The following is a 22,111-nucleotide window of genomic DNA, read 5'->3' on the forward strand; positions in this document are numbered from 1 at the left end:
CCTTCGATCGGTGTCCAGCAGACGGCAGTTACGTGTCTCACGCCGGCTTGACACCCTTGTGTATCGCCGCAATACCCATGGTCAGGTCCTCCCACCCTCTCGGACCACCCTCACTTCCTTGCCCAGGGATTATAAATCCCGCATCCTGAATCATTGTCTTGAACTGCTCCTGGGAAGGGAACCTCTCAATGCTCTCAACGAGATACTGATAACTATCCCGGTCCGCCGCCACAATCTGCCCAATCAGCGGAATCGCACCGAAACTCCAACGCTTGTAGAATGCATTCATCAACGGATTCCTCAACCGAGGCGTGAACTCCAAACAAGCAAATACACCACCCGGTTTCAGCACACGGAAAGCCTCAGCTAGTGCCTTCTCCTTGTGGGTGAAGTTACGGATGCCGAAAGCGACTGTGTAGAGGTCTATGCTGCTACTCTCCACGGCGGAAAGGTCTTCGGCATTTGCCTCGAGGAAGCTAACACGGCCGGCGGACTGGTAAGGGGAGGTTGAGAAGCGTTTGCGGCCTTCGGCGAGCATATCCGGGTTGATGTCCGAGACTATAACACTGGTCGTGGTGTCTTTCTTGACGGTAGTGCAGTAGTCGAGCATGCGGAAGGCAATGTCTCCTGTTCCACCGGCGATGTCAAGGATTGTTTGGCCTTGCTTGGCCTGGTCTGCGAATGGTGAAGTTGCAATGCCGGGATCCAGCGAGCGTACAAAATGGTCTTTCCACAGACGATGAATGCCAAGAGACATGAGGTCGTTCATGGTGTCGTAATTAGAAGCGACTGACGAGAACACCGACGCCACTGTAGGCAAAGTCAGAACTTGTTCGACATAAGTCTGACGGTTCGCTTACCGCGGGAAGCCTTGATGTTTTCAGCGACCGTCTCGAAGCCGAAGTGTGTGGTCTTGTTTTCATCTTGGCCCACATGCTGGCTTGTTGCAGGTTGTTGTTGTTGCTGGCTGAGGCGAGATGAAGCGGCAAAGGAGCGGCGGCATGATTGGCAGACCCAGCCAGGAGAGGATGCGAGCCGTAATCGCTTCGATGCACGAGGTAAAAGGCCAGCCATCACGTGTGCTCGCACAGATAATCTTTGGTGGTAGATGTAAGTGCTGTCGCAAGGCGAAGAGAGGTGGCGATGCGCCGAGCGAGTCTCCGAGCTTGGTTAGCCTGGTTCGTTTCGCGTTGACTCGCGTGCAGCATTGAATGACTGTTCTCCAGGTATGAGCAATGACTGACTTCGCATGCTGCAACGGACATCGTGCTGGCGACCGCTGGTGACTCAACTGCGCTTTCTCTCTGCTTGTAAGCACCTTCGAAGCTACACCGGTACCCTGCGAAGAAGTCACGCAACAATGGCTCCCAAAGAGGCTGCCAGCACCGGACCGCTAGAGCTCACCCCACCGCCCTCATACTTCGCTTCGAGAAATCAGCTTTTCGACAAAAGGAAAGCGGAGCGAGACGAGTGGGTAGCCAAGCAACCACGAGAAAACATTGAGATTCAGCTTCCCAATGGCAAGTCAGAAACAGGCAAAAGCTGGGAGACCACTCCAGCAGGTATCGCACGCAACATCTCCAAGTCTCTATTCGAACGCACAGTGATCGCAAGGGTGGATGGCGAGCTTTGGGACCTCGACAGACCACTAGAGAAGAGCTGCAAGCTGGAGCTTCTCGACTTCGACGACCCTGAAGGCAAGAAGGTGTTCTGGCACAGCAGCGCACACATCCTCGGTGAGGCCGCAGAGCGAAGATGGGGTTGCGCATTGTGTATTGGTCCGCCTGTGCAAGATGGCTTCTACTACGAGATGGCACTTCCGGAGATGGCGGCCGTGACTGCGGCAGACTACAAGCCGCTGAAACAGATTGCGGAGAAGGCAATCAAGGAGAAGCAACCCTTTGAGCGTCTTGAGCTGAGCAAAGATGATCTGCTAGAGATGTTCTCATACAACAAGTACAAGCAGCACATCATCAACGACAAGATACCCGACGGCACTTCGACGACAGTATACCGATGCGGACCGCTCATTGACTTGTGTAGAGGACCACACGTGCCCAATACTGGGCGAATAAAGGCATTTGAGATCATGAAGAACAGCGCGAGTTACTTCCTGGGCGATGCAAAGAATGACAGCCTACAGCGGGTGTACGGCGTATCGTTTCCGGACAAGAAAGTCAGTGTTGCAAACTGATCGAGGCATGAGTACTTTTTGCTGACGGTCACACAGGCTCTCGACGAGCACAAAGCGATGCTTGAAGAGGCGGCCAAGCGCGACCACCGGAAGCTTGGCCAAGAGCAAGAACTCTTCTTCTTTCACGAACTCTCTCCCGGCTCGGCGTTCTTCCTCCCTCATGGTATGATCATCTACAATGCATTACAAGTGTTTATCCGAGAAGAGTACTGGAAGCGCGGCTATGTCGAAGTCAACTCGCCTAACATGTACAACTCCGCTTTGTGGAAGCAATCAGGTCACTGGCAGCACTACAAGGATGACATGTTCACATTCGAGGTTGAGAAGGACCAATGGGCGTTGAAGCCCATGAACTGCCCCGGTCACGCTCTGCTCTTCGGTCACAGGGAGCGAAGTTACCGTGAGCTGCCAATCCGAATGGCCGAGTTCGGCATTCTGCATCGTAACGAAGCATCTGGCGCACTTACCGGCTTGACCAGAGTACGGAGATTCATGCAAGACGATACCCACATCTTCTGCATGGAGAGCCAGATTGAGCAAGAGATCAAAGGCTTGTTTGACCTGCTCAAGACAGTATACGGCCTGTTCGGCTTCACTTTCAGAATGAAGCTGTCCACGATGCCGGACAATCACCTTGGCGATGAGGCAACGTGGCACCGCGCAGAAGATCAGCTGACGAAAGCGCTTGACGACTACAAGGCGGAGACTGGCACTCAATGGGAGCTCAACCCAGGTGATGGTGCCTTTTATGGGCCCAAGATCGATGTCACCATCTCAGATGCACTGAAGCGTGAGTTCCAATGCGCCACGATCCAGCTCGACTTCCAGCTGCCGCAGCAATTCAACCTGGAGTACCGCACCGAAGAGCAAGCCGGCCCGCGCGAGCTGGTCAACGGCGAAGTGTCGCAGCCCAAGGCAGCAGACGGCGACGCGAAAGCAGAACAGAAGCTCGTCATCCGAAGCGCGCCGGACAAGGAGCCGGACTCGTCGGCAGTGAAGAAGGAAGAGGGCCACTACCGCCGTGAACTTACACCAGGCTGCGCAAGACCGGTGATGGTGCACCGAGCCATCTACGGCTCCTTCGAGCGCTTCATCGCCATTCTCTGCGAGCATTTGGCAGGTAAATGGCCGTTTTGGCTCTCGCCGCGGCAGATCCTCATCGTGCCGGTCATGCCTGCCGTCAACGACTACGTGATGGAGCTACAGCAGCTCTTCCGCGCGCAGAAGATGCACGTCGACATTGACATCAGCGGCAACACTATGCAGAAGAAAATTCGCACGGGTCAGCTACAGCAGTATAATTTCATCTTCGTCGTAGGCGCACAGGAGAGGGACGGTCGATCGGTGAATATTCGGAACCGGGATATTCCAGAGACGCAGAAGATGGGCGAGCTGATTCCGGTTGACGAGGCGATTAAGAAATTGTGCGCGTTGCGGGATGAGCGGAGATTGAGCAGTGCCCTGTCGTAGCAGGATCGGCCAGAATAAAAAGCGTGCTGACAATGTTTTGCGCCGCATGTGTATAATACACTATACAGTTCATCTTGGCACCTTTAGCTGTTCCAAGGACGCAGGCAGTGTACCGTTACGGTCGTGAACTTCTGAACGTCTGCACAACGTCGTCGTGGTCTCTCAGTCTCGACGTTTCCCTGTCGCCTTTGACTTCTGCGGAAGTTGTGCGGTCAGAGGGATCTCTCGGATCAAACGTGAGAGGGCCGGGATCCGCCATATGTCCGGTAAGTCCGGGTCGCATAAGCGTGGTCATCTAGGAATGGTATCAAGAAATGCTCTTACGATCCTCGTAGGTGGTAGACAGTCTCGATGGATAGTGATCAGTCCAAAAGCGTTGAGTATACCATAGTCTAGCATAGAACAGCCCCAAAAAGCTCGCAAATATCCTTCATGTTTCAGTATATTCGCGTTATGGATCATCATTCTGTTCGGCAGCCGGAACGGAATTGAATATTTCTGCCCGCCCCGATTGGATGATCGACAGATGAGGCTCTAAGCTCTCCTCGGCAGCCCGGCAAAGGCTGAACGAAGTGGGGTGAGTCAAATGCTTTCTGAGGCGCTCACATGCCAACTCATATCGCTTTCGCGAATGGAAATATGGCGTTTGATGGGAAGGATGTGGCTGCGGGGGCTGACGGTGCAGGCACTCGGTTTCAATAACGAGTCTTCGGGGTTTACGGAAGCCCGCATTATGGTCGTAGCCGGCGGTGAGCTGACAGAAGGGTATTGTCGACGCACGTCATCGAGCACAAAATGCTTTCGGCCGCCATAAGCTTCCGCGCCGGACGAAGGTGCTACAATTTGAACGATGCCGAAACGGTAGCTTGCCAGTTTGGTAGTGGGCGTGTTTATGCACGTTTGGATCAGGTGAACACATCACGAAACTCGATCGGGATCGGGCACTCGCGCGTGCGAGCAGTCCTGATGCGCGACTGGGCTGGGAGAAACAGCGAAGGGCGGAAGCACGCGGAAGGAAGTGAAAGGGCTTGGGTCCGCTACGGATCCTTGCATGGCAGCCACTCGGCGCTCTCGTGAGCAAAGGATCACGTCAAACGTCGCGAAGTTTCTCGCCTTCGTCGCATGGTGTGACTGCTACTGCTGACATATTTGCATCCGCGGAGTGCCAATCGGCGCATTGCGCTTCTGCTCGTGATGGGGTTGTTCATGGCGAGCAGCATCCGTCGGCTCCGTTATATTGTCGAGTCATCGTCGGTAAGCACGCCTCTCACTTATTGTTGCGCCTTGCCTGCCTTCTCCTGCGACTCTCACACCTTTCTCGCCTGCCTTGCGTTCCAGCCAACAGCACTGGCCAGACCGATCACGTAGGATCCAACCACTACAGCGCACACTCTACCAACTCTCAATCACCCAGCTCGCTCGTTGTGCAGTAACATACCTACTGGATCACTTACCGCCCAAGGTATAGCATTCGAGAAGTTGGCACTACACGAGCATACTCGCACAGGACATCAATGCGGGCGGGTGGCATTGTCGTTGCAACAACTGCGGCGCTCCTGGTAGGGGCGCTGCCACTCGTAGCCGGTCATGGCGACGGGGATATGGGCATGGGCATGGGCATGGATATGGATATGAGCAGTCCGTCGCCAAGCGCAGATGGGCATGCCGGACAACCCGAGAGCTATTTCAGACTGGGCCAATACACAGGCTGGATACTGGCGCATATTGCGCTTATGGTCATTGCTTGGGTCGTCGTATTACCGCCTGCACTTCTGCTCAGTGTCGCTCGGTCACGGTACAACCTACCTGCGCAGGTGCTGTTCCACATCGTCAACGGTCTAGGCATGTTTACTGGCTTTGTTTACAACCATTCGACGCCAGATCTGTATGAGAAGAACGCCCATCATCCTCTCGGATGGATCATTTCATCCGTCACTGTCCTTTGGACGATCTTCTCCGTCTTCACGGCGTACAGCGATTACCGGAGCAGACGCGCAGCACCTGAGCAGAGACCATCGCTCGCAAGCATGGCACAGTATAGCGTGCTCCAGCAATACAACGAGCAAGAGTCTATGAGGCTGTCCAGAGACTCGGGCCTGGGTAGCTCCCGGCAGAACAGCTCGGACTCGGTCTACCAGAAGCCCAAAGAGCCCCAATCACCGACTGGCGAGCAAGACGACAATAGTGATAGTGACATCGAGGAGCCGGAGCGAAGCGGCTTTCTGGGAAACAATGGGATCGATCGCTTCATGTCGCGCTACGTCCAGCGCATGTCCACACCTCGCGCATCAACAATCATCGGCGGCGCACAGGCCTTCCTCGAGAAGGTGTTGTTGCTCCTGGGATTCGCAGCTTTCTGCACTGGCTTCATCACCTACGGTGGCATAGCTCGCGGCGTCCAGGTCTTCTCCATTGCTGCGCACTTTGTCAAAGGCGGTATCTTCTTCTGGTACGGCCTGCTCACGCTTGGCAGGTGGATGGGCGCCTTCGGCGAGTTCGGATGGGCGTGGAACATTCGCCCAGACTACCCTGTCGTTCCACAATGGAAGACGCGCATTCCTTCGGCAGAGTTCATCGAGTCCTTCGTGATCTGGCTATACGGCGCCAGCAATGTCTTCCTCGAGCACCTCGACAACCCGGGCGCAGAATGGACGCCACAAACCTTCGAGCATGTCAGCATCACCGTGCTATTCTTTGGCGGTGGCTTGCTCGGCATGCTCATCGAATCCAAGTGGATTCGTGAATTTATGAACACAGGTGTTGTCGTTCAAAAGAGCAGGGATGCAGAGCTTGCAGGCGCCTCCCGCTTTGCCGCACATCAGCGGGTCGGAGACACGGCCGTGACCGAAGAAGATGTCTGGCAAGAGCCGAAGACATACAACCTCTCCCTCAACCCAATGCCGGCACTTGTCATCATGATCTTGGGTATAATGATGTCGGCGCACCACCAGAACAGTATGGTGAGCACGATGATGCACAGTCAGTGGGGCACGCTCTTCTTCGCTTTCGCCGTTGCGAGAGCGGCGACATACCTTCTCCTCTACCTGAAGCCACCGACCTCGCATTTCTCTGCTCGACCGCCGAGCGAGCTGGTCGCATCGTTCTGTCTCACTAGTGGTGGGCTCATGTTCATGGTCAGCGCACACGACACCGTGTGGGCTGTGGAGTCCAACGGACTCGACGCCATGACCATCTTTACCGTGACGATGGGTCTGACGGGCATTGTGCTTGCGTGGGAGATTGTGTGCTTCGCCATCAAAGGATGGGCTGTGCGGAGGGAAAGGGCTGGGGCTGGGAACGCGCTTTTGTAAAGGACGACGACCGCTCAACGCACAATGCGATGACCTATGACACCTTCCGCATCTTCATGGCTTGCTTTCGGAGGGACAACGATAGAATAGACCCTGTGATACCCAACCTTTGGTTTCATGCGTTCTGAGCACTTGACGTCTTTAGCTTAGTCTAATACAAGTATAATAATTCAGAATGTCAGACTCCTTACGATACTGAGGTCAGGGTGCCAGCAGACTGCGAATTCGGAGAGCAGTGGCGGACAGATGGAGTCTTCTAGTGATGTGAGCAATGTCCCAACGCGCCCAATGCATGCTCGCTACAAACACACACTCGAGCATGCTCAATGTCCGCAGGGTTAGTAGCCCGTCCCAAAGCTTCTGACACGGCTCCAGTAGAACGCCCGATCGTTCTTCAACCCAAACTCACCCCAGTCGTCGGTCAGCTTATTGTACGACCAAAAGCCTTTCCACGCCAGCTTGTTGTTCCGCGCAGCCTTACCCGCGTGCGACAGCGCAAGCAGCAGCCGATAATTATACTTTGGCACCACGCCTTCTGTCTCAACATGCACATCCCCCTCAAACTCCGGCTCGCCACTCGCGGGATCCTTGACGCTGCTGAAGGGACCTGAGAGTCGCCAGCGGCCGCGTAAAGCATCCTTCATGACGGCGCTGGGCAGCATGCTGTCGCTTCGATGGTGGTCGTGTAAATTCGCTTTCGTCAGATGATGGACGACGTCTGCCGGCTCCGAAGTCGTCAGGAGGCTGATTGCGGAGCCGTCGCGGAAGAAGCGCAGGTAGCGGTAATAGGTCACCACGTGCACGGGTGCGCCCCAGGAGAGAGTGTTGGTGGAGTTGGCACCGGGACGGGTGTAGTTGACGGTGCTGATGTAGCAGCCGTTATAGCGGAGTCGGGGTCGTAGGCGGAAGAGCTGCCGCCAAGAGGAAGCGTAGGTGGTGTGGAGTAGCTTTTCCGTGAGGGCTGAGAAGGCGAGCTGTCTCTCTTCTGGCGTGGGCGGCAGAACCATGGGCAGATCGCTTGAGGGGTTATTGTTGTCGCCAAGGTAGCGTGCTATCTCGTTGTTGACCTCGAGGGGGAAGCCTTCAATGTCGCAGATAAAGTCGTAATGCATCGCAGCGAACCCGACCTCTTCGCCAGTGGCTACGCGCTTCCAGATAGCTTCTTCGGTTAATACCAGGAAGGCTAGTCGCTTACAGACCAGCGCCAGGCGTGCGAATGATGCGACATCCTGTATGGCGAGCTCTAGCAGTATCTGGCTGAGAATCTCTTCCGGCAGCTCGCCGAACCGAGACCTTTCTGGTGGCGAGGCATCAGTGGCTGGCGGAGGGGGCTCGATACGTAACGAGGAGAACTCGGCAACAAGCTGCTTCAATGTAGGTGGCAACCCACCGCCCACACTGTCATGCAGCGAGTGATGGGCGGTGTTCGGGACCGTCACAGAGGCATTCGATGGGTTGGGGTTAGCTGTTTTGGGCTTTACGAAGGCAGATGGCGGGAAGTGCTTTCGCTTGTAGGCTTCGTGTACGCCGTCGTCAAGCTGCGCCTCAACTCAGCAAACTATCTTCACGACACCAGATGAGAAGCTGTTGACGCACTTTGAACGCTTTGCGGTAATGCTTGATGCTATCTCCAAGCTGGCCAGTCGTCTCCTTCTCCACTGCCCGCTCGTAATGTTCAAGTGCCGTACTGGGCTCCCTGAACATGTCTCTATCATTGCCCTGTCCTCCCAAGCCAAGCCTCAATTGCTCCTCTTTGTCGGGGAGGTCATGGTAGGCTTTGGGCTCGATCTCCTCCGAGTAGTCCGGCACGTTTGCCCGTTTGGTCGTGGACGGGCCGGCCACTGACTGTAATGCTGAATATGATGGGCCATCTTTCCGCCTTTGCTCTCTAGGCTCTCTGTGCACCGGTCGTTCAGGCCTCCTATTGCGTGACTGAACTTCCTCCCGCCATCGCTGACGGAAGGCTTCTAACTCGGCCTCCGTCTCAGGCACAGGGTTACTCATTCTGTCTCACGCTCAACGTCCGATCAGGATTTACTATCATAGGTCGTGAGAGTATGTAGGTCTCAGAATGTGGTTATGGGGTTACCCTTCATCTCGTACTAAGCGCTCCTATACATGACTGTGTCAAGCAGTGGTTCGCCGAACGTCACCGGCCGGTGTCCACAAACGAACAATCTCCGAAGATCGGAGCGGTTGCTGCCGAAGCGGATCTGATAAGGATTTGCTCCCGCCGACTCTCGTCATGAACATCTCACTCATACGGAAGAGGCGAGATTACTGACGCACTCAACATCCCTTTCTTCAAACTACCGTCCAGACACTCACAAGTTTCCACGACTGTTTCAGAAAGCTATTGAGTTGTTAAAGCATACCATCCATCACTGGCACCGCCAAAGAAGCTCACTGCGCGTCCGCGCAGGCGAGCATCGAGCAAGGGAGGGTGTCACGAAGGACAGTCGAGATGGCGGCGGTGCACACACAGGGTCAACGACATGACAGATTAGAGACACCATCGGGAACCGGGAGTTTGGATGTACCCTCTGCGCCACACACAGCGCCGCGAGCGACCAGTGCGAATGTGTCAATTGTGCAGAAGATGCTTTCAGCCGTTAGTGGAAGCATCCTGACTTCGCTGCTTGGTAAGTCGCAAATGTATATGGTTACAAGCTGATCACACTGACCGTATTGCAGTCACACCTCTGGACGTCGTCCGCGTCCGCCTCCAAGCCCAGCAAAGTCCGTCCCCTTCCGCCCGTCTGCCTTCATTCCTACAACTCCCTCCGAACCTCGGCGTCACGGCCTGCTGCCGCGAGGTATTCTGGGTGCACAACAACTCACAGTTCTGCGTCGCTTCCCCGTCGTCCTCATCCGCAGCCGTCATCGACGAGAGCATCATCTCTGACTGCGCCGCAGAAGAAACCCAACGGCGCACCTTCAACTCCACTCTCGACGGACTGCGGAAGATCGCGCGGAACGAGGGCGTGTGGACGTTATGGAGGGGTCTAAGTCCGACGCTGATGATGGCCGTTCCGGCTAATGTTATCTACTTTGCGGGCTACGACTGGTTGCGGACGAGTCAGCATAGTCCTATGATGGGCAGAGTGAGCGACGCATACCAGCCGCTTGTTGGCGGCAGCATGGCGCGTATACTCGCTGCTGTGGCAGTCAGTCCAATTGAGATGCTGCGCACCCGAATGCAGGCGTCGAATGTAAAGGGAGGCGGCGTCCTAAAGCAAACTGTTACAGGACTTAGAGAGATGGTCGGCAACGAAGGCGTGCACTCCCTCTGGCGAGGCCTCACTCTAACCCTTTGGAGAGATGTCCCTTTCTCGGCACTCTACTGGTGGGGCTACGAGTACGGCCGCAACCGCCTGGACGAGGCTCGAACAAACTCAACCATCTTAATGGGTCAGCATCGCAAGGCCGAGCTTTCCCATTCAGCGCTGCTCATGGATTCTTTCATCGCTGGTGCAACATCGGGAGCCATAGCCGCTTTCGTTACCACGCCGTTCGATGTGGGCAAGACGCGCCAACAAACTCTCATGCATGATCCAAAGGCTCAACAAAAGAATCTCCCGGAGAGCAGGACCATGCCGCGCTTTTTGTGGCACATCTACTGCACCGAGGGCACCACTGGCTTATTCAAAGGTTGGGCAGCGCGATGCCTGAAGGTGGCGCCAGCGTGTGCGATTATGATCAGCAGCTACGAGATCGGGAAGCGGATGGCAGGTGCTGTAAATGAGAGGCGAGAGGAGGCCGAGCGGTGATGGTTGCTTGACTTACGTCCTCAAGGTTCGTTTCTCGAGAGAAGCCCGGGCGGCGCGAGTGGGTCCATGTTGTGTACTACTATCCGGTCTGTTTCGCAGCACTCTGAGCGTTCGCGTTTTATGTAATAGTACTCATAAGATACACCAAGAATCGCATAACAACCCGTTGTCGTACAATGGCGCCCGCCGGCCACATACTCTTCGACCGGGTGCATTGTAGCAGCGCGAGCACCGTTGAAGACTATGTAGACAGGCTCAGCAATGAACTCGCCCATACCGACCATGGACCATATAGCACTGTATATCCACGGCCTCGCCATGCGTCATGTAGAAGGATCGGTGTATGCTGGGAACAGGGCCAGATGTGATCAGGCCTTCGAACTCGGTAGGCTTGAGTAATTGGGACAGCGACGGAAGGACGTCTTGGGAGGCTCGTCGATTAGGCCGTCTATTAGCGATGAGCCTGCGCTGAAAGACTGGAATAGGGGTTACGAGAAAGGGGCGTTTACAAAGATGTTATGCGAAAATCTGTGGAAAGCCACATGACCCACCGACGCAGTTTTAGACCGGGCAGTGTCCCAGCCTCACTCACGGCGCGTCAGCCGCTGCGATGTCGTCGAGGGTGTATCGCGTTCCTCGATGACTCGGGATGTTTGGTCTCCTGGCAGCATCCTATTCGAATCACAACCCATGAGCTGCTGAGCTGGTGATGACGCCAATAACAGACATGTACTCTTCCAGTCGCCCAAGGTCAGCCCTTTCATTCATGGTCATTGCCTCTGCCGTTCAACGTTCGTGTTCAGATAGATACGAAAAACAGAGGGAGAGAACGAGGGTTGAGGCAGGTTGTCGTATTTTACCTAGATTAGGCTTGTCCTACCAACTCCAGCATTGTTGGGAGAAAGCATTCGTTCGCCTCGTTGTGGGCTGTTCGCAGTCGACTAGCTACTGTTCATACAGATGAGCGTGAACGTGCTCATGCATTAAGACGTACGGTTCTTGACCATGTCCAATACGTATGGTGACTCACGGTCAACAACGAATATTTTGAACGAAGATCAAGCGCTGGGGTTACCGAACGTTGTTCGTGGTAGTGAGCCTATCGTGCTAACTACACGGCGAGCCGCAGTCTGAGCAGTGATAGTCACGGTATGGTATGGATGACGTAGGTTTGGGTCGATGAGGGCTCGGCCTACGAGCAGTGCAGTAAGCCAAGTACGAAAACAGATGATGCCAAGCACTAACCTAGCGATGCACTTCTCTATCCGAACTCGCAGCCGATCATAAGCCTTGCGTTGATGCTGATCTCCAGAAGCAACGACGTCCGAGCGATTACCGGCGCGTATAAGCTGCCCTGTGATGGTAGAAGGGACTACATCACCATCCGGTGTTCGGGTAGATCCAAGCCGAGCTTAGGCGACTGCAGCCCAAATACATGGGCAGGGAGGACACTGTAAAACGGTTGATTGAGACTCTTTGATGAGCAGAAGAGCTACTTCTCCGATTAGCGGATTCCTATAGTATCGATCGTCGAGTGATGAGCCGCATTGTGATATTCCGTGTGTCCGAGATGTATCAACCGAGGAAAGAAGCAGTAGCCAGGGGTGAACCACAGTTGTCCTCCAGTAGAGCTGGACATGCCTTTTGGCTCTTCATACTATGCTACCAGGTAGTAGGTAGCCGCTGGAAGCTGCTGTCATGGATAAGCTGGTCGCTGTTACTGGGTCTTTGCGCGGGTGGAGGTAGCTTGACGTTGAGCTTGGAGCTGCGCTCGCGTAGCGCTGGAACAACATCTCTACCTCGTACGCAGCAGGAGCAAAAATATCTAACCACTAATTCTGCGGGACGCTTGAATTTCTCCAACGCAGCCGGTGTATGTTCCATTCTTGCCTTCATTCTGGCCCATTAAACTTGCGTGTTCTAGATCTTGACGGCGCAAAAACAGTTGTCGCTTTTGGATGTCAACAGTAATATTGAAGCCGACGTTGGCGGGTCTCAATAGCGGGAGTGATCCACCACATTGAACCTTGAAGTTAAGGTTCAATGGGACCACTACCGTGCCGCTCGGTAGTGCTGTAAATCGGGAGTTCACGCAAGAGCCTACTGTTACTTTCATGTGCAATGACAACATGCACATCATTTGTGTGCATGACAATGTTCGCAAAGCCTTCTATGTGCCAGTATACTGCAGATCTGGGGCAGAGACTAGCCATCAAGCTATTTCAGATGCACTGCAAGACGGAGGTCTCGTCGGAGATGAAGCTGTCATTTTTCGGGCCGGGCTAGCAGCCTCAAGATGCTTTCAAAGCTCCGTGCGGTTGGTGGTTTACGACTTGGTACCCTCGTTTCGAGCGCTGAGCGTTCTACTGCGAAACGTTCGATGGCCCCGTGATGCAGAATTTTCATTACATAGAATCTAACAGGCGCCGAAGGAACGCCGCCGGCCATAATGTCGGTGCTGTGAGAACGTGGGATTCGTGCTGTGTTAAGCGGGTGGCAGATGGAGTCTGCACGGGCTAAGCGGATCAGCATGCACGTGGTGATATGAGCCGCTGTGATTGGTCGGAGCGACCTCACTCTTGGTGCGATGCATCGCGCAAATGCGCTGGCCATCAGCGCAAATTTCGGGGTTGCCTCCAAAGTGACCCTGCCATCGTGGGGACCCTGTCACCGTTTGTGGTCGTGATCGTATGAAGAGTTGCCTCACTCAAACGAGGCACGCGTGCCAGGCAAGAAGCGCTCCTCCTCCGCCTGCGGCCTTACACAGCCCTAGGGGACTGGGGTTTAGTATCACGAAGTATCCTTGCAAAGCCCGCCGGACGGGCACGCGATGGCATTGTCAGCCGCAAAGCGAAGCTCGTGGCGATGTCTGTATGGCAATCTGTTGGAGGGAACTCATCAGCGTACAACATTGCGTGACGTCCTTTGCCAGGCATCTGAACCGCCTTGGCTTGCTTAAGCGTGTCTTGGGGCTTGAGCGTGTAGCTTGTCCGCTGAGATCAAGCTCGCGTCGTCCGATCCATGTTATGGGCGCTGATTGCGCAAACCATCGAATGACGCTGGCCCTTGACTCGAGCTATCGCCACTCGAATCAGAGATGTCGGAGAGTGATCGCTGCTAGTGGGCAGACCCAGACGGTCGGGCAACGCGCTGGAGGCTCTCATTTGACGCGGTTTGATGCGTGGCAGCCAGAAAGGCGCGTCAAATCATCGCCGCCCGGATCGAGCAAGACAGCCGACTCAATTGCAGCAATAGGTCATAGCTGCTTGGCATAACCCTGCGCGTGCATGCTGTCGTCCTTTGCAATTGGCCGTTGCTTTTAGTTTTGGGCGCTACAAGCTGCAGGTCAGAGAAGGTGGTGGGGCCTCCCAAATGCCACTATGGTCGCTTCAGGGCGAGGAGCTAGCTTCCGCCGCATTAGCGTGCCGTCCAGAAGCCGTGTCGAAGAGCTTTGCCTCGCACTAATGGTATCACCGCGCTTTTTGGTGGGAGGGTGAGAGTCTTTTTGCGCTTGGCGACTCTTGCGTTGCGCCTTGATAAAGACGAAGCCCCTTGCGCCCAGGAAACCCGCGCCTTACTCAAGTCACGCTCAACCTTGGCGACTTGTCCTTTCCTTGTACCATATCTTGTCGTCGACTTCACTTCATCGAAGCTCGACAACTACAATGGCTGGCCGAACGGCAGGAGGCAACTCTGCCTTCCACAACTTCCACAATGACTACGCTCACATCGCCGACCCGAACGAGCGCCGCAGACTCGCGCTTGCTGAGATCGACAAGGCTCCTTTCGGCTGGTACCACATTCGCGCCATCGTTGTCGCTGGTATCGGTTTCTTCACTGATGCTTACGATATTTTCGCCATCGGCATGGTCACGACCATGTTGGGTGTCGTCTACTGGAACAGCACCAGAATCGCCACGGCAAAACGTGGTATGATTCCCGCCTCCGCCGACACCGCTATCAAAGCTGCCACCTCCGCTGGCACGGTTATCGGTCAGCTTGGTTTCGGTTACTTGGCCGATCAGGTCGGTCGCAAGAGGATGTATGGTCTCGAGCTCATCGTCATCATCTTCGCCACTCTCGCCCAGGCTCTCACTTCTCGCTCGCCAGCCATCACCATTGTCGGTGTCATCATCTTCTGGCGTGTGTTGATGGGCGTCGGTATCGGTGGTGATTACCCGCTCTCCTCCATCATCACCTCCGAGTTCGCTACTACCAAGTGGCGTGGTGCCATGATGGGCTCCGTGTTCGCCATGCAGGGTATCGGCCAGTTCGCTGCTGGTATCATTGCTCTTATCGCTATTTCCGGCTTCAAGGGTTCTCTCAAGAGTGCCAAGAACCGTGGCACCTGCACCGGTGTTTGCGGCGTTGCGGTCGACAAGATCTGGCGTATCATCATCGGCTTCGGCGCTGTTCCGGCTTGCATCGCTCTTTACTACCGTCTCACCATCCCCGAGACTCCTCGTTACACCTTTGATGTTACCCGTGACGTTGTCAAGGGTGGCTCAGACATCAAGGCCTACCTCAGCAGCACCCCCGAAGGTGTCCCTGACGAGATTGCCCGCGTCCAGACCATGCGTGAACAGGCTCCTCAGCTTGAGATCCCGAAGGCCTCGTGGTCCGATTTCGCGCACCACTACGGCCAGTGGAAGTATGGCAGTGTCCTTCTCGGCACTGCTGGTTCCTGGTTCTTTCTCGATGTCGCTTTCTACGGCGTGTCCCTTAACAACTCCGTGATTCTTCAGGCCATTGGCTACGGCAGCAGCACCCCCAACATGTACCTTTACCTGTACAACATCGCTGTCGGCAACATCATCCTTGTCTGCGCCGGCGCTATTCCTGGCTACTGGGTTACCGTCGCCCTCTGTGACACCATCGGCCGGAAGCCAATTCAGATGATGGGTTTCGTTCTCCTCACCATCTTGTTCTGCATCTGGGGTTTCGGTTACTACAAAATTGGTCACCACGGCCAGCTTGCCTGCTACGTTCTGTGCAACTTCTTCTTCAACTTCGGCCCGAACTCGACCACCTTCATTGTGCCGGGTGAATGTTTCCCAACTCGCTACCGCTCGACCTCGCACGGTATCTCTGCCGCCGCCGGCAAGATTGGTTCAATCATCGCTCAGGTCGCCATCGGTACTCTTCGTACCCGCGGTGCTACCCCAAGCAACGCAAGCCCTTGGCTCAACCACGTCATGGAGATCTACGCTCTCTTCATGTTGTGCGGCTGCTTCACCACTCTCTTGATTCCGGAGACCAAGCGTCTCACCCTCGAGCAGTTGGCAGGCGAGGTGCCAGGTACTCCTCAGTTCGACCCTGCCCTTGCAGGCATGTCGGCGTCGCGCAACATTGACCGCAGCGACTCTGACCCGTCTGACGAGGTTGCTGCCGAGAAGGCACACCAGCAGGTGTAGATTAGCTAGCGGATGGCATTTGTTTTCACTCGTTGGTAATGAGACCCCACGGCGGCGTGCATAGATCAATATCACTTGCCTAATCGACTATATTATATAGCACTCAACCTCTGTACATCATCGTACTCTTCCTATTTCAATTTTGCTGCATAATTTCGCGTTGATCAGGTAGTCAAGTTATCCCGAGCTATGATAGTTGTTTGACACTTTTATGCTTCCATCCCCCACAGTACAACAGTGGTCATGTGTGAGTCAATAAGTCACTAGGGTGGAAGTTCTGCCATTTTGCTCGTTGATTATGTGTTGGGTTAAAGCCCTCATCGCTTAAGTGGAGGCAACAGTATCTCAATACCATCCGTGCTGGCACGCTCTCGGATCTTGGGCTGCATTTAGCATATACAAGCGATGTAACGGACTGCTTAAATTCGGCGATAACGCTGGAGTAGATACAAACACATGCAATTGCTGTGCTCGGCGCCCGCCCATTCCCTCGAATTACTTAGGCTTGCACCTCCGCCACGGCGATCGTCACTCCTTCCCTATGAGGACGCTTCTCACTCTTTGGAAGCTCCCATACTCTGCCCAATGCGGGCGCATCAGTCTTGCCGTGACAAGGACAACTGCGCGTGGACGCGTAGTACTTTGCCAGGTTCTCGTTACTCTCGCCCTTCATTGCGTGCTCTAGAGTTGCCCGATCGGGCTCCTCGGGCGAGGTAGGCTCGTCTTCATCTTCATCCTCGTCGTCAGCGTAGTCCGGGACCAAATCGGGCGGCGCTCTTGGTGGGTTTGCGGTGGCTGATGGAAAGCGTGTGAGGCCAAGATCTTCCTCAATGCCCTCGACCTCATCATCAAATTCGTGATCGTCGTCGTCATCGTCCTCCTCATCATCATCCTCGTCTTCAAAATCAGCTGCTGGTGGAGGTGGCGATTTCTTTCCGCCTAGCTGGCCGGTTGACGGCTTATGCTGAAGCCTGTGGTCCGCAACGTGCCCGGTGCCGTGGAAGGCGACTGCGCTAGCTCGTTCACTCTTGCTGATATCGTGCTCAATCTCGACAATGCGAAGACGTAGATGCTCATAATGCATCAAGTGGCCGACAACGAAACGAAGATTCCGCTCTGGACGATTGACTTCCATCTGCAGTCTACACTGCGCGGTGTGCGCGAGCGAATATGCTTCCTTCAGCGACATGTTCACAATAGCTAGGTTTCAAGTTGGCACGCTGGGGGAAATAGTGCCCAGGAGCGGACGATTGTGTTTCTGATGTCCTAGTATCCTATGCAGCTTTGCCACAGGCTTAAGGCTGTAATGACTATGAGGATCCTCAAGAAGCAGAATCGTTTCTAGCCATGCGGGTACTAGTCTTGGACAGCGTAATGATGCGATTGTCTGGAGCAGGGACGCTTGATAAGCAGTGGGTTCTGACTCATCGAATGTCACGAGACAAGGCGCGCATCTTCCCTGCTGCCACACAGATGTGAAGTCCCAACAGTCAGCGAAGGCAATCGACCTGCGCACTCCGCAGTTGGGGATGGTCTCAATGGATGTAGTTACAAGACCACACTCGACAGGTTGAGGAGGACTGACTTAGCTGCTTCGCGGACCGAGGGCGACACCGTCGTAGTTTGTACGGCTTCAAGTGCACGTCCCCTCGGTCCCCATCGAGGGAGGGGTCGTTAGCTTCAGACGCAATTGAGCGCTTGCGCAGGTCACCGAGGGGGCGTTCCTTGGCAAGGCGAATGTTCACCACTCTTCCGTCCGCAGATAGTGCAGCCACCAGTGGACGGCAGAGATGAGGCTCCGCGGGTACAAAGTCATTGTGTATTGAAGTAATACCGGACTGAACATCTTGGCCACGCTATCGGAACGGATCCGACCTGCACCTTCCAATCGCCATCATGGCCCAGATACCCTCTGCCAACACCGCGAGGCCCTCTACATCTTCTGGCAATGTCTTCACGAACAAGCAAGGCAGGTCGTCGCCGGTGTTGAAGCCTGCCGCACTCAAGACCGAAGTTCCGTCCAGCGGGGCACCCTTTCACTCGCCTCGCAAGGACTCTTCTCTTACGCCTTCACCGGCAGTCTCACATCGCTCTAGCTTCGCCGAGAACCTCCGCAATTATCCACCCTCACCCAGAACCTCCAGAACACAGTCCTTCTCTGGCCAAGCACTGACGGACTTACTGATGACTCCTCAATCGAAGGCAACAGGGGAAGATGCGCGGTTCAAGGGCAAGGATTGGCGGACGATACAGGTTCAAGATATCATTGACCCGGCCGAGACACGCTTCGTTGAGCTCGACACAACCATCGAAGACACCACGAAGCTCCTGATCAAATCTGGCGCACCGAACGTGGTGCTCATTCGGGAGTCAACGAAGACTAAGACTGCTATCGGTACTTTTGACTACTCAGACCTAAACGCGTACCTCCTACTGGTACTTGGCTTATCACAGCCGGACGAACTGGCACAAGAGCTTGCGGAGCGAGCACGAAGCGGTGAAGCCATCCCCCTCCGAGACGTTAACGAGCATCTGGGTGCTCGCGAGCAACCCGAGTTCCTCGCGCATACAGCATACTTGACGTCAGCGATGCAAACGTTAGGTAGCGGCTCACACAGAGTCATCATTTGCAAGGAAGGCACAAGTGAGGCTATAGGAGTGCTCAGTCAGCTACGATTGGTCCGTTTCTTCTGGGACAACCATCAAAACTTCGCAGCAACGGAATCTCTGTACGCATGCTCGTTACAGGAACTTGGCTTAGGTGCCAAGCAAGTCCTTGCCATCAATGGTGACAAGCCGCTTGCTGATGCGTTACGATTGATGCACAATGAGGGGATCTCGTCAATACCCGTGTTGGACAGTCAGCGCAACGTTGTGGGCAACATTAGCCACGTTGACGTGAGGGTAAGGTCGCCTACTCCAGCTTTTGAAGATCATGCTGACCATACCTTGCAGTTACTTACCGACACTTCCTCCATACCACTTCTCTCGTCGAGCTGCATCCACTTCATCTCCGTCATCCTCTCCGAACGAGGGATGTGGGATGGCAAAGACTCGTACCCTGTCTTCTACGTCACACCTGTCAGCACACTGGCGCATACCGTCTCGAAACTCTGCGCGACTCGCTCCCACCGCATGTGGATCGTACAGCCACCTTCACCCTCCGCTAGCGTGCCACCGTCACCAGGTTTGCATACTGCAACTGCTCCGCTTAGCGTAGCAAATTCGAGTACGCATCTGCCGGCGCCGGCGGTTCACTTAGCCACGCCGGCAAAACATGGTCAAGGAGCGGAGATGACTCCTGGTCCACCCTTCACAAGCCTCACTCCTGGCGTCAGCATATCCGCAGCGCAGATCCCGGGTGCGAGCTTAAGCGGGCGCTTGTCAGGGGTTGTCAGCTTGACCGACGTTCTCAACCTCTATGCGCGGGTGAGCGGGCTCTCGCCCGCCGACCCAGAGGAGATGCGGATGCGACGGAGAAGGAGCAGCTCGAACAGCTCGCGACCGAATATGGACAGTGTCCGGGCAAGCGCCGAGTATATGCGCGGCAGTGGTGAGCTTGACAGAAGCTCAAGCCAGTCCAGCCGGCACAAAGTATCATGAGCGATGCATCACTGACTTTGATACCCTACGTTCCACTGTCGCTTCGCGGAGGCTCTTCGAGTAGCCATCGGCTTTTATTTCACATTTGACATCAAGGTAGCGTAGGCGCTGGCGGTACGGCGCAGAGTTGGACTGGGAAGCTGGAACGTCAAGCTCTTTGTATATACAGCGGCACGTGCAACGTGACCGTACATGTGCCTGGCGTAGTCATCCGCCTGACTGTGCCTTCCTGATCTTCACGGTGCCTTTGCAGCCAATGGCTCAGTCAACGTGGGCTGCCACTGACGGCAGGGTTCGCCAAGACCCTGCGTCATTGCAAGCTTCAGCCACAGCTTTGGCGGCTGGACTTTCTCTCACGCCAACATCGAATGTGAGCGGGAACACATGCTCGACTCCGCAGCAACGATAGATACGACTTCGAGGCCGCCTCAATATCGCAACCACCTAGCCTAGTTTACAACGATTTCGGCCGCGGGACCACCACTATCTTGGTTACACGAGCTGAGTCACCACGCCATCGCCAACATGGCTCAGAACCCGCATATGGAGCTTGACCCGAAGTACGATAACTATGACTTCCCTACAACTTCGCCAGATCCACGACCTGGACATCCAGGCCATACTACGAAAGAGCAAGATGCTGCTGTGCATCAACTGCGCATGATGTTGGAGCAGGAAGGGTACAAGGAGAGGCTTGACACATTGACCATGCTTCGCTTCTTGCGCGCAAGGAAGTTTGACGTGCAATTAGCTAAGAAGATGTAAGGGCTTGGATGGACGTGCATACTGTCAGGCCGTAGCTGACAAGAGTTGGCAGGTTCATTGAGTGCGAACAGTGGCGGAAACAGTTCGGCGGCGGTGTGGACAACCTCGTACGGACGTTCGACTACCACGAGAAGGCGCAAGTCTTCGCCTACTACCCGCAGTACTACCACAAGACAGACAAGGACGGCAGACCGCTATACATCGAGCAGCTTGGCAAGGCCGACCTGGATGCGCTACGCAAGATCACCACTGACGAGCGCATGCTGGAAAACCTGGTCGTGGAGTACGAGAAGGTTGCGGATCCGCGTCTGCCCGCCTGCTCGAGGAAGGCAGGCCAACTTCTCGAAACCTGCTGTACCGTCCTCGACCTTAAGGGAGTCGGACTCTCCAAGGCGAACCAGGTTTATCCCTATCTGCAAAAGGCGTCAGGTGTCAGTCAGAACTATTACCCGGAACGCCTTGGTAAACTCTACATCATCAATGCGCCATGGGGCTTCAGCGGCATCTTCAGCGTTGTCAAGCGATTCCTAGATCCTGTGACGGTTGCGAAGATACACGTGCTTGGTTCGAACTATAAGTCGGAATTGTTAAGTCAAGTTCCGGAGGAGAACCTGCCAGCAGAATTTGGCGGCAAGTGTCACTGCAAGGGCGGCTGCCAGCTTAGTGACGAAGGGCCTTGTGAGTTGCGATTTATTATTCGTGCAGAACCTAGCGCTTACTGCTTGTTTTAGGGAAGGATCTGAAGTATGCTCGACCGGCGGCGTGGGAGAAGGACAAGGATAGTATCCCCACAACGGAGAGTCATATTGGACAGGGCATGGCCTCTGCCCAACACAGCGCTGGTCAAGCCCAAATGCATTTGGGTGGACAGAAGGCTGGCGCTCACTAGATGCTCGGATTTCGGCTGGGGCCATGGCATGGACTTGCAGGGGAGTAAAGCATGTTGCAATCGAGACAAGGCGAGGCGAGCAGCATGGAAGGCGCGAGGCGGTTGCTGAATCGGTGGCGTGTTTGGGCAGCAACAATATACCCTACAGTAGGTCATCCTTCCACACTGCATGCTGGAGACTTGATGCAACTGCTACTTCGCCGTCAGATAACAAGATGAAGCAACCGATAGCGTGCCAACTGCGTCATTGACGTGAGCATGGCAGGCACGATCTAAGCACTCTTCCGCTTCTTGCAAATTGCTCCTGCTGCTGCAATACCTACAATTGCATCCACCCAACCTCCACCTCGGCAGCAAAACTGCGACTGCGGCACATTACGACGCAGCACCTGCACTTTCACTGAAACGCGATGCTCAATGGCAGGTTTAGCCCGCCACGTGTTGCTCTCTCTCTCTCTCCAAGTTGCTTCGCTTGCATTTCTGTTTGTTCGCCTCCTCACCCATCATCTTTCGCCCGTTGCCACATTCTGATCATCTTGTCTGCTCCGCTTTTGGATACCAGTCTTGGACGTTGAAGTCGCTCTTTGAAAACACGCCTCGAGAGGCGGCACAATGCCTCATACCGACCAGGTCTCGAGCGTCAGCGGACGCAATAGCAGAGCCAGCAATGTCTCCGGGATGACAGGCTCAGTCCG

At 55.0% G+C, this 22,111-nt stretch overlaps 10 protein-coding genes across 10 annotated transcripts; 7 read left to right on the forward strand and 3 right to left on the reverse strand.

The window, feature by feature from the left end:
- Positions 1-37: 37 nt before the first annotated feature.
- Positions 38-1,074, reverse strand: BAUCODRAFT_64035 (uncharacterized protein; the record flags this gene model as incomplete). Its single annotated transcript, XM_007674940.1, has 3 exons — positions 38-810; positions 861-963; positions 1,015-1,074. The coding sequence occupies 3 exons, from the start codon at positions 1,072-1,074 to the stop codon at positions 38-40; spliced, it is 936 nt and encodes a 311-aa protein (XP_007673130.1).
- A 136-nt stretch (positions 1,075-1,210) lies between these two features.
- On the forward strand, positions 1,211-4,164 carry BAUCODRAFT_30366 (uncharacterized protein). Its single transcript, XM_007674825.1, has 2 exons — positions 1,211-2,176; positions 2,231-4,164. The coding sequence occupies exons 1-2, from the start codon at positions 1,361-1,363 to the stop codon at positions 3,662-3,664; spliced, it is 2,250 nt and encodes a 749-aa protein (XP_007673015.1). The 5' UTR covers positions 1,211-1,360; the 3' UTR covers positions 3,665-4,164.
- Positions 4,165-4,958: 794 nt separating this feature from the next.
- Positions 4,959-6,975, forward strand: BAUCODRAFT_572169 (uncharacterized protein; the record flags this gene model as incomplete). Its single annotated transcript, XM_007675212.1, has 2 exons — positions 4,959-6,429; positions 6,487-6,975. Exons 1-2 carry the CDS (start codon positions 5,179-5,181, stop codon positions 6,973-6,975), a joined length of 1,740 nt encoding a protein of 579 aa, XP_007673402.1. The 5' UTR covers positions 4,959-5,178.
- Positions 6,976-7,148: 173 nt separating this feature from the next.
- Positions 7,149-9,100, reverse strand: BAUCODRAFT_30368 (uncharacterized protein). Its single transcript, XM_007674826.1, has 2 exons — positions 8,572-9,100; positions 7,149-8,513 (listed from the first exon to the last, which is right to left on the reverse strand). The coding sequence occupies exons 1-2, from the start codon at positions 8,677-8,679 to the stop codon at positions 7,314-7,316; spliced, it is 1,308 nt and encodes a 435-aa protein (XP_007673016.1). The 5' UTR covers positions 8,680-9,100; the 3' UTR covers positions 7,149-7,313.
- Positions 9,101-9,237: 137 nt separating this feature from the next.
- BAUCODRAFT_30369 (uncharacterized protein) lies at positions 9,238-11,177 on the forward strand. The gene is made up of 2 exons (XM_007674827.1): positions 9,238-9,617; positions 9,670-11,177. Exons 1-2 carry the CDS (start codon positions 9,440-9,442, stop codon positions 10,743-10,745), a joined length of 1,254 nt encoding a protein of 417 aa, XP_007673017.1. The 5' UTR covers positions 9,238-9,439; the 3' UTR covers positions 10,746-11,177.
- A 1,580-nt stretch (positions 11,178-12,757) lies between these two features.
- BAUCODRAFT_356772 (uncharacterized protein) lies at positions 12,758-13,300 on the forward strand. Its single transcript, XM_007675213.1, has one exon. It carries the CDS (start codon positions 12,860-12,862, stop codon positions 13,163-13,165), a length of 306 nt encoding a protein of 101 aa, XP_007673403.1. The 5' UTR covers positions 12,758-12,859; the 3' UTR covers positions 13,166-13,300.
- A 915-nt stretch (positions 13,301-14,215) lies between these two features.
- BAUCODRAFT_356761 (uncharacterized protein) lies at positions 14,216-16,380 on the forward strand. Its single transcript, XM_007675214.1, has one exon. It carries the CDS (start codon positions 14,411-14,413, stop codon positions 16,157-16,159), a length of 1,749 nt encoding a protein of 582 aa, XP_007673404.1. The 5' UTR covers positions 14,216-14,410; the 3' UTR covers positions 16,160-16,380.
- A 1-nt stretch (position 16,381) lies between these two features.
- BAUCODRAFT_356775 (uncharacterized protein) lies at positions 16,382-17,702 on the reverse strand. Its single transcript, XM_007675215.1, has one exon. It carries the CDS (start codon positions 17,346-17,348, stop codon positions 16,659-16,661), a length of 690 nt encoding a protein of 229 aa, XP_007673405.1. The 5' UTR covers positions 17,349-17,702; the 3' UTR covers positions 16,382-16,658.
- BAUCODRAFT_356776 (uncharacterized protein) lies at positions 17,703-20,025 on the forward strand. Its single transcript, XM_007675216.1, has 2 exons — positions 17,703-19,063; positions 19,115-20,025. The coding sequence occupies exons 1-2, from the start codon at positions 18,056-18,058 to the stop codon at positions 19,760-19,762; spliced, it is 1,656 nt and encodes a 551-aa protein (XP_007673406.1). The 5' UTR covers positions 17,703-18,055; the 3' UTR covers positions 19,763-20,025.
- Positions 20,026-20,052: 27 nt separating this feature from the next.
- On the forward strand, positions 20,053-21,868 carry BAUCODRAFT_30373 (uncharacterized protein). Its single transcript, XM_007674828.1, has 3 exons — positions 20,053-20,523; positions 20,580-21,205; positions 21,259-21,868. Exons 1-3 carry the CDS (start codon positions 20,288-20,290, stop codon positions 21,414-21,416), a joined length of 1,020 nt encoding a protein of 339 aa, XP_007673018.1. The 5' UTR covers positions 20,053-20,287; the 3' UTR covers positions 21,417-21,868.
- Positions 21,869-22,111: the final 243 nt, after the last annotated feature.

The sequence above is a fragment of the Baudoinia panamericana genome (assembly GCF_000338955.1).
Source record: "Baudoinia panamericana UAMH 10762 unplaced genomic scaffold BAUCOscaffold_2, whole genome shotgun sequence".
Taxonomy (NCBI): domain Eukaryota; kingdom Fungi; phylum Ascomycota; class Dothideomycetes; order Mycosphaerellales; family Teratosphaeriaceae; genus Baudoinia; species Baudoinia panamericana.